The sequence below is a fragment of the Oncorhynchus keta genome, unplaced genomic scaffold, assembly GCF_023373465.1.
Source record: "Oncorhynchus keta strain PuntledgeMale-10-30-2019 unplaced genomic scaffold, Oket_V2 Un_contig_15583_pilon_pilon, whole genome shotgun sequence".
Lineage (NCBI taxonomy): Eukaryota > Metazoa > Chordata > Actinopteri > Salmoniformes > Salmonidae > Oncorhynchus > Oncorhynchus keta.
In genome coordinates this window covers 475-10878 of record NW_026279398.1, presented here as the reverse complement: position 1 = coordinate 10878, position 10404 = coordinate 475, and the positions used below count along the sequence as shown (strand labels likewise).

General features: G+C 44.7%; 1 protein-coding gene and 1 long non-coding RNA gene across 15 annotated transcripts; one reads left to right on the top strand and one right to left on the bottom strand.

Annotated features, from left to right (window-relative positions):
• The first annotated feature begins 3644 nt into the window (after positions 1-3644).
• LOC127919043 (D(4) dopamine receptor-like) lies at positions 3645-7632 on the top strand. 6 transcript variants are annotated; one of them, XM_052502405.1, is made up of 3 exons: positions 3645-4488; positions 7309-7359; positions 7512-7632. In XM_052502405.1, the coding sequence occupies exons 1-3, from the start codon at positions 4228-4230 to the stop codon at positions 7584-7586; spliced, it is 387 nt and encodes a 128-aa protein (XP_052358365.1). In that variant the 5' UTR covers positions 3645-4227; the 3' UTR covers positions 7587-7632. The 6 variants fall into 6 exon arrangements, with proteins under 6 accessions (XP_052358365.1, XP_052358371.1, XP_052358364.1 ...); XM_052502411.1 differs by lacking the exon at positions 7309-7359; XM_052502404.1 differs by lacking the exon at positions 7309-7359 and having other exon boundaries at positions 7410-7632.
• Positions 7633-8644: 1012 nt separating this feature from the next.
• On the bottom strand, positions 8645-10107 carry LOC127919044 (uncharacterized). Of its 9 annotated transcripts, none has more exons than XR_008101717.1 (3): positions 9991-10107; positions 8935-8975; positions 8645-8701 (listed from the first exon to the last, which is right to left on the bottom strand). It is a non-coding gene; the product is annotated as an uncharacterized LOC127919044 (long non-coding RNA). The 9 variants fall into 9 exon arrangements; XR_008101712.1 differs by having other exon boundaries at positions 8684-8740; XR_008101716.1 differs by having other exon boundaries at positions 8684-8740; positions 10030-10107.
• Between the last annotated feature and the right edge of the window lie 297 nt (positions 10108-10404).

The following is a 10404-nucleotide window of genomic DNA, read 5'->3' as shown; positions in this document are numbered from 1 at the left end:
TAGAATATTACAGATACAGAACACTGAAGACCCAGTCAGAATATACAGATACAGAACACTGAAGACCCATCAGAATATTACAGATACAGAACACTGAAGACCCATCAGAATATTACAGATACAGAACACTGAAGGCCAGTAGAATATTACAGATACAGAACACTGGAGACCCATCAGAATATTACAGATACAGAACACTGAAGACCCATCAGAATATTACAGATACAGAACACTGAGACCCATCAGAATATTACAGATACAGAACACTGAAGACCCATCAGAATATTACAGATACAGAACACTGAAGACCCATCAGAATATTACAGATACAGAACACTGAAGACCCATCAGAATATTACAGATACAGAACACTGGAGACCCATCAGAATATTGCAGATACAGAACACTGAAGACCCATCAGAATATTGCAGATACAGAACACTGAAGACCCAGTAGAATATTACAGATACAGAACACTGGAGACCCATCAGAATATTACAGATACAGAACACTGAAGACCCATCAGAATATTACAGATACAGAACACTGAAGACCCAGTCAAAATATTACAGATACAGAACACTGAAGACCCATCAGAATATTACAGATACAGAACACTGAAGGCCCATCAGAATATTACAGATACAGAACACTGAAGACCCAGTAGAATATTACAGATACAGAACACTGAAGATCCATCAGAATATTACAGATACAGAACACTGAAGACCCATCAGAATATTACAGATACAGAACACTGAAGACCCATCAGAATATTACAGATACAGAACACTGAAGATCCATCAGAATATTACAGATACAGAACACTGAAGACCCATCAGAATATTACAGATACAGAACACTGAAGATCCATCAGAATATTACAGATACAGAACACTGAAGACCCATCAGAATATTACAGATACAGAACACTGAAGATCCATCAGAATATTACAGATACAGAACACTGAAGACCCATCAGAATATTACAGATACAGAACACTGAAGACCCATCAGAATATTACAGATACAGAACACTGAAGACCCATCAGAATATTACAGATACAGAACACTGAAGACCCATCAGAATATTACAGATACAGAACACTGAAGACCCAGTTGAATATTACAGATACAGAACACTGAAGACCCATCAGAATATTACAGATACAGAACACTGAAGACCCAGTAGAATATTACAGATACAGAACACTGAAGACCCATCAGAATATTACAGATACAGAACACTGAAGACCCATCAGAATATTACAGATACAGAACACTGAAGACCCAGTAGAATATTACAGATACAGAACACTGAAGACCCATCAGAATATTACAGATACAGAACACTGAAGACCCATCAGAATATTACAGATACAGAACACTGAAGACCCAGTAGAATATTACAGATACAGAACACTGAAGACCCATCAGAATATTACAGATACAGAACACTGAAGACCCATCAGAATATTACAGATACAGAACACTGAAGACCCATCAGAATATTACAGATACAGAACACTGAAGATCCATCAGAATATTACAGATACAGAACACTGAAGACCCATCAGAATATTACAGATACAGAACACTGAAGACCCATCAGAATATTACAGATACAGAACACTGAAGACCCATCAGAATATTACAGATACAGAACACTGAAGATCCATCAGAATATTACAGATACAGAACACTGAAGACCCATCAGAATATTACAGATACAGAACACTGAAGACCCATCAGAATATTACAGATACAGAACACTGAAGACCATCAGAATATTACAGATACAGAACACTGAAGACCCATCAGAATATTACAGATACAGAACACTGAAGACCCATCAGAATATTACAGATACAATTACATTCAATTACATAAAGTAAAGTAGTCTGAACAATAAAGAGAACCAGGCTTTGTTCAAAGCTTCTCTTTTCTTAAAGCATTTCTTAACTCTCTCCCTCTCTCTCACACACACACACACACACACACACACACACACACACACACACACACACACACACACACACACACACACACACACACACACACACACACACACACACACACACACACACACACACACACACACACACACACACACACACACACACACACACAGGACTTAATAAGATTGCATTGTGTCTCATTGAAAGAGGCATTTCGATTTATATTCAAGCCACTAAAGCAGACACGCTCTGTCACTGCAGAATAATGACTAGTCAGGCCTAAACTAACCAACAGCTGGGACAGAGGCACACAGATTCTCACTACAACCCAAACAGATGTGGAATGTTGAAGAAAACCACACAAATGGGAGAAGTACTATTTTCATGGACTGTCACCTTACAATGACTATCTCTCTCTCTCTGTCTATCAATTCATTTCAATTCAATTCAAGGGCTTTATTGGCATGGGAAACATGTGTTAACATTGCCAAAGCAAGTGAGGTAGATAATATATAAAGTGAATATATAAAGTGAAATAAACAATAAAAATTAACAGTAAACATTACACATACAGAAGTTTCAAAACAATAAAGACATTACAAATGTCATATTATATATATATATATACAGTGTTTTAACAATGTACAAATGGTAAAGGACACAAGATAAAATAAATAAGCATAAATATGGGTTGTATTTACAATAATGTGTGTTCTTCACTGGTTGCCATTTTCTCGTGGCAACAGGTCACAAATCTTGCTGCTGTGATGTCACACTGTGGAATTTCACCCAGTAGATATGGGAGTTTTTCAAAATTGGATTTGTTTTCGAATTCTTTGTGGATCTGTGTAATCTGAGGGAAATATGTCTCTCTAATATGGTCATACATTGGGCAGGAGGTTAGGAAGTGCAGCTCAGTTTCCACCTCATTTTGTGGGCAAAGAGCACATAGTCTGTCTTCTCTTGAGAGCCATGTCTGCCTACGGCGGCCTTTCTCAATAGCAAGGCTATGCTCACTGAGTCTGTACATAGTCAAAGCTTTCCTTAATTTTGGGTCAGTCACAGTGGTCAGGTATTCTGCCGCTGTGTACTCTCTGTTTAGGGCCAAATAGCATTCTAGTTTGCTCAGTTTTTTGTTAATTCTTTCCAATGTGTCAAGTAATTATCTTTTGTTTTCTCATGATTTGGTTGGGTCTAATTGTGTTGCTGTCCTGGGGCTCCGTGGGGTGTGTTTGTGTTTGTGAACAGAGCCCCAGCTTGCTTAGGGGACTCTTCTCCAGGTTCATCTCTCTGTAGGTGATGGCTTTGTTGTGAAAGGTTTGGGAATCGTTTCCTTTTAGGTGGTTGTAGAATTTAACGGCTCTTTTCTGGATTTTGATAATTAGTGGGTATCGGCCTAATTCTGCTCTGCAGGCATTATTTGGTGTTCTACTATCTCTCTCTCTCTGTCTCTCTGTCTGTGTCTCTCTCTCTGGGAGCCCGGCATTCCACTCAACAATGACACGATTCACTACGTGCAGGCAGAATGCATTAGCGCTGTGCGTCGTCAACGGGATTAAATGTCATTGATGAAAATCCTCGTTTAATCGCTTGAGAACTACTCTCGTTTAGCCAATTCAATGAAAGCCACAAACTTTCCGTCGCACTTAACGCTTTTTATTTTTGGAACAGGCGGATAAGGTCAGATGTCTTTTTTTAAAAAGTTTTGAATCTTCTTCATCGTGCCATGCAACTTGAGGGGCAAAAGTCAACCGTCAGATCTAAGCAGCTTTGGGCCGTTGGATATATAGAACTGTGTCGCTGATTTGTCCGTTCAGGTCGCTTACCTACACAACCTGTCTGTCTGCTGAAACAACCTCACCTCTATTAAGCACTCGGGCACAAGCTGGTCTAAACCGCCGGGGTCCAGGAAAAACGTTTAAACTATGATATAATTAGTCTGGGTGCTTCTACATATTTGAAGGAGACACTAACTGCATTGCTTGAATTTCAGAGTCATTTTTTTGGGAAATCGGAAAGCGCATTCAGAAAACATTTTGTCTCTACGACTCTCCGCGGGTCTGGTGCTGATCTCCTGCAACAACAAAAACATCAGTCCTGGATGGGTCTCACTCAAGAAGAGGAAACGTAGCGATTTTTAGCACAGACCAGACACCGGACCACGCGTGCTGCAGGACGACCGGGAATAATGCATAGATGAAACCCCGTTCCAGTAACGCCGTTCTCGCACGGAAAAGGCGTCGCAGAGGGAATTTGTCTCCGGGCGACAATGTCAGACAACTTCACCGATTTCGAATTCAACAACACGACGCCGCCGGTGGCTGCTGCCGTGGCTCCAGACTACAACTTTCCAGCTCTTATATTCGGGATATTGCTAATCATTGTGATTATCGGTGGAAATGTGCTTGTGTGTCTTAGTGTTTACATGGAAAAAGCTTTAAAAACTACAACAAACTATTTCATTGTGAGTTTGGCTGTTGCGGACCTACTCTTGGCAGTGCTGGTGCTGCCACTGTTCGTGTTCGCAGAGGTAAGTAGCTTAGGTTTGAGCCCTTAGCCTACCTGAGATATGTTGTTTAGTTAATTAATAATACCTGCTTGGCCTATTTCAGATGTTTAGTCATGTGGTGGCCGGTTGGTAGGCTATATATATATTTTTATTTTAAGTTCATTCATTTCACTAGGGGACGACTAGGCTATTGGTTATGATTATGAATCATATTATACTATTTATTCGCCTCTAAATTACCATAATTCTAATCATGCATAATATCAGCTGTCTAATAGTTAGTTCCCCGGTATTATAGTACCGGTAAATAATAGCGGCTTAACCCTCTAATCATCCAAACCAGAGCCATCAGACCAACCCATTAAGTTCATTACTAAAGAGGGGAAAGAACATCCCGTTCCATTCTCTACTCTTGTTCTCTCTGTGTCTCTCACCTGTTCATTTCTCAATTACTATCGAACTGGGAAAGGTCAGTCGTTTTATACTGCAAAACGTCTTCTGCGTCATCTTGAAAGCTATAGGCTACGGGCCAATTCGTTTTATTACAACTGGTCAACAGCAACAGACTAACAGTGGAATCAGATCAATCAAGGAGGTTAACTCAAAGCTTTTAAAATGAGAATTACTGAGATATTGCATAACATTAATTGGTAGTGTCTATTGTTGAGAACAGGTATGCATGTGTGTGTGTGTGTGTGTGTGTGTGTGTGTGTGTGTGTGTGTGTGTGTGTGTGTGTGTGTGTGTGTGTGTGTGTGTGTGTGTGTGTGTGTGTGTGTGTGTGTGTGTGTGTGTGTTTGTCTCTCTCGCTTTCTCTATTGTGGTTGACGACTGAATAGTCTTTACTTAGAGAATTAAGGGATGTGTGTGTGTCTGTCTGTCTGTCTGTCTGTCTGTCTGTCTGTCTGTCTGTCTGTCTGTCTGTCTGTCTGTCTGTCTGTCTGTCTGTCTGTCTGTCTGTCTGTCTGTCTGTCTGTCTGTCTGTCTGTCTGTCTGTCTGTCTGTCTGTCTGTCTCTCTCCCTCTCTCCGTCTGTCTGTCTCTCTCTGTCTGTCTGTCTCTCTCCCTCTCTCTGTCTGTCTCTCTCCCTCTCTCTGTCTGTCTCTCTCCCTCTCTCTGTCTGTCTCTCTCCCTCTCTCTGTCTGTCTCTCTCCCTCTCTCTGTCTGTCTCTCTCCCTCTCTCTGTCTGTCTCTCTCCCTCTCTCTGTCTGTCTCTCTCCCTCTCTCTGTCTGTCTCTCTCCCTCTCTCTGTCTGTCTCTCTCCCTCTCTCTGTCTGTCTCTCTCTCTGTCTCTGTCTGTCTCTCTCTCTGTCTCTGTCTGTCTCTCTCCCTCTCTCTGTCTCTCTCCCTCTCTCTGTCTCTCTCCCTCTCTCTGTCTCTCTCCCTCTCTCTGTCTCTCTCCCTCTCTCTGTCTCTCTCCCTCTCTCTGTCTCTCTCCCTCTGCCTGTGAGAGACCAGTGCCTAAGTCTTCCTAAATTGTGATGCCATTATCTCGTTACAGGAGAGTTGTTCCAGCTAGGTAATCTACTGAGCCAGGCAGGCAGAGTGTTAAGTGTTATTATCATGTTGTTAGCATTTTGTTATCCATCTTGGTTATTGGTTAACATTACAGCCTTTAGTTTGTGGCTTGTTCACCTGATGGTGAAGGGCAGGCTGAAAGTAAACTTCATCATACTATTGATAAGCCAAGAGAGGCTGATCATTAGAATGGACAATAGAAGACAGAGAGAGAAGAGAGAGAGAGAAAGGGGAGAGTATGGATACAGACAGAGAGAGAAAGGGTAGAGTATGGAGACAGACAGACAGAGAGAGAAGAGAGAGAGAGAAAGGGGAGAGTATGGATACAGACAGAGAGAGAAAGGGGAGAGTATGGAGACAGACAGAGAGAGAGAGAAGAGAGAGAGAAAGGGGAGAGTATGGATACAGACAGAGAGAGAAAGGGGAGAGTATGGATACAGACAGAGAGAGAAAGGGGAGAGTATGGAGACAGACAAACAGAGAGAGAGGAAGGGGAGAGTATGGAGACAGAGAGAGAGAGAAAGGGGAGAGTATGGAGACAGAGAGAGAGAGAAGGGGAGAGTATGGAGAGAGAGAGAGAGAGAGAGAGAGAGAGAGAGAGAGAGAGAGAGAGAGAGAGAGAGAGAGAGAGAGAGAGAGAGAGAGAGAGAGAGAGAGAGAGAGAGAGAGAGAGAGAGAGAGAGAGAGTTTTTTCATAGACACGATGCTGTGTGTTGTGTTCTGAGTTCCAGGGTGGTGTGTGGTCCTGAACATGATGTTGTGTTCTGAGTTCCTGGGTGGTGTGTTCCCTGAACAATGATGCTGTGTGTTGTGTTCAGTTCCAGGGTGTCTGTGTGGTCCCTGAACATGATGCTGTGTGTTGTGTTCTTAGTTCCTGGTGTGTGGTCCCTGAATATGATGCTGTGTGTTGTGTTCTGAGTTCCAGGGTGGTGTGTGGTCCCTGAACATGATGCTGTGTGTTGTGTTCTGAGTTCCAGGGTGGTGTGTTCCCTGAATAATGATGCTGTATGTTGTGTTCTGGTCCAGGGTGGTGTGTGGTCCTGAACATGATGCTGTGTGTTGTGTTCTGAGTTCCAGGGTGGTGTGTGGTCCTGTGTAATGATGTTCTGAGTATGTTGTGTTCTGGTCCAGGGTGGTGTGTGGTCCCTGAACAATGATGCTGTGTGTTGTGTTCAGTTCCAGGGTGGTGTGTGGTCCCTGAACATGATGCTGTGTGTTGTGTTCAGTTCCAGGGTGGTGTGTGGTCCCTGAATATGATGCTGTGTGTTGTGTTCAGTTCCAGGGTGGTGTGTGGTCCCTGAACATGATGCTGTGTGTTGTGTTCAGTTCCAGGGTGGTGTGTGGTCCCTGAATAATGATGCTGTATGTTGTGTTCAGGTCCAGGGTGGTGTGTGGTCCCTGAACATGATGCTGTGTGTTGTGTTCAGTTCCAGGGTGGTGTGTGGTCCCTGAATAATGATGCTGTATGTTGTGTTCAGGTCCAGGGTGGTGTGTGGTCCCTGAACAATGATGCTGTGTGTTGTGTTCAGTTCCAGGGTGGTGTGTGGTCCCTGAACATGATGCTGTGTGTTGTGTTCAGTTCCAGGGTGGTGTGTGGTCCCTGAACAATGATGCTGTGTGTTGTGTTCAGTTCCAGGGTGGTGTGTGGTCCCTGGACCTGATGGTGTGTTCTGAGTTCAGGTCCAGGGTGGTGTGTGGTCCCTGAACATGATGCTGTGTGTTGTGTTCAGGTCCAGGTGGTGTGTGGTCCCTGAACAATGATGCTGTATGTTGTGTTCTGAGTCCAGGGTGGTGTTCTTGGTCCCTGAACATGATGCTGTGTGTTGTGTTCTGAGTTCCAGGGTGGTGTGTGGTCCCTGTGAACATGATGCTGTGTGTTGTGTTCAGTTCCAGGGTGGTGTGTGGTCCCTGACATGATGCTGTGTGACGGTCTGATGTCCATGGATGTGATGCTGTGCACAGCCTCCATCTTCAACCTCTGTGCCATCAGCGTCGACAGGTCAGTCAGACACACACACACACACACACACACACACACACACACACACACACACACACACACACACACACACACACACACACACACACACACACACACACACACACACACAGACATGCACACACACACACACACACACAGACATGCACACACACACACACACAGACACACACACACACACACACACACACACACACACACACACACCGAACCCCAGGTCCCTCTACCATTGTGGTTTAAGGCGTCAGGTTCTCATTAGGCCAGAGAGGTGTTGGGATCCGACTCTGTTAAAGGATGTAAATATGATGTTTATGTGGTGCTTTACTTTGAACTGTGTGTTTCCTGTCCCAGGCTTCCTAGCTGTGTAATTATCAACAGTCCCAACTATCCACATCGTGTCCAGGACTAACGATATCTGAAGCGTAAGCAGAAATACTTCAAAACGCTGCGTTGAGTCCATCTAATGAACTGCTTCCTGACACAGACAGACACGTTCCCCAACTGATGTTTGATGCATTAAAAATGTATAAATTACCATTCATAGCTAGTCAGGACGTATAGCCTGAATCTCCCTAACAGACAGACACATCTCATCTTCTCCTTACTGAGTCTCTCTACTTCTAATGGTGTTGACCCCTCTACCTCCTGAGTCTCTACTTTTAATGGTGTTGACCCCTCTACCTCCTGAGTCTCTACTTCTAATGGTGTTGACCCCTCTACCTCCTGAGTCTCTACTTCTAATGGTGTTGACCCCTCTACCTCCTGAGTCTCTACTTTTAATGGTGTTGACCCCTCTACCTCCTGAGTCTCTACTTCTAATGGTGTTGACCCCTCTACCTCCTGAGTCTCTACTTCTAATGGTGTTGACCCCTCTACCTCCTGAGTCTCTACTTCTAATGGTGTTGACCCTCTACCTCCTGAGTCTCTACTTCTAATGGTGTTGACCCCTCTACCTCCTGAGTCTGTCTACTTCTAATGTTGTTGACCCCTCTACCTCCTGAGTCTCTACTTCTAATGGTGTTGACCCCTCTACCTCCTGAGTCTCTACTTCTAATGGTGTTGACCCCTCTACCTCCTGAGTCTCTACTTCTAATGGTGTTGACCCCTCTACCTCCTGAGTCTCTACTTCTAATGGTGTTGACCCCGCTACCTCCCGAAATGGGTCCCCTGTGTCATGGGAAATGGGTCCCCTGTGTTGTGGGAAATGGGTCCCCTGTGTCGTGGGAAATGGGTCCCTTGTGTCGTTTGAAATGGGTCCCCTTGTGTCGTGGGAAATGGGTCCCCTGTGTCATGGGAAATGGGTCCCCTGTGTCGTGGGAAATGGGTCCCCTTGTGTCGTGGGAAATGGGTCCCTTGTGTCGTGGGAAATGGGTCCCCTTGTGTCGTGGGAAATGGGTCCCCTGTGTTGTGGGAAATGGGTCCCCTGTGTCGTGGGAAATGGGTCCCCTGTGTTGTGGGAAATGTGTCCCCTGTGTCGTGGGAAATGGGTCCCCTGTGTTATGGGAAATGGGTCCCTTGTTTCGTGGGTAATGGGTCCCCTGTGTCGTTTGAAATGGATCCCTTGTGTCGTGTGAAATGGGTCCCCTGTGTCGTGGGAAATGGGTCCCTTGTGTCGTTTGAAATGGGTCCCCTGTGTCGTGGGAAATGGGTCCCTTGTGTCGTGGGAAATGGGTCCCTTGTGTCGTTTGAAATGGGTCCCCTTGTGTCGTGGGAAATGGGTCCCCTGTGTCGTGGGAAATGGGTCCCTTGTGTCGTGGTCACTAAACAGTCTCTCTCCCCCTCCAGGATCATCCCTGTGTCCATCCCTCTGAATGACCGCAGGAACTGTAGTTAGAGGCCCCCTGTGATCACGAAAGACCACCTTGTGATTTTCTCTCTCTCATCTTCTCCTTACTGAGTCTCTCTACTTCTAATGGTGTTGACCCCTCTACCTCCTGAGTCTCTACTTCTAATGTTGTTGACCCCTCTACCTCCTGAGTCTCTACTTCTAATGTTGTTGACCCCTCGACCTCCTGAGTCTCTACTTCTAATGTTGTTGACCCCTCTACCTCCTGAGTCTCTACTTCTAATGTTGTTGACCCCTCTACCTCCTGAGTCTCTACTTCTAATGTTGTTGACCCCTCTACCTCCTGAGTCTCTACTTCTAATGTTGTTGACCCCTCGACCTCCTGAGTCTCTACTTCTAATGTTGTTGACCCCTCTACCTCCTGAGTCTCTACTTCTAATGGTGTTGACCCCTCTACCTCCTGAGTCTCTACTTCTAATGGTGTTGACCCCTCTACCTCCTGAGTCTCTACTTTTAATGTTGTTGACCCCTCTACCTCCTGAGTCTCTACTTCTAATGTTGTTGACCCCTCTACCTCCTGAGTCTCTACTTCTAATGTTGTTGACCCCTCGACCTCCTGAGTCTCTACTTCTAATGT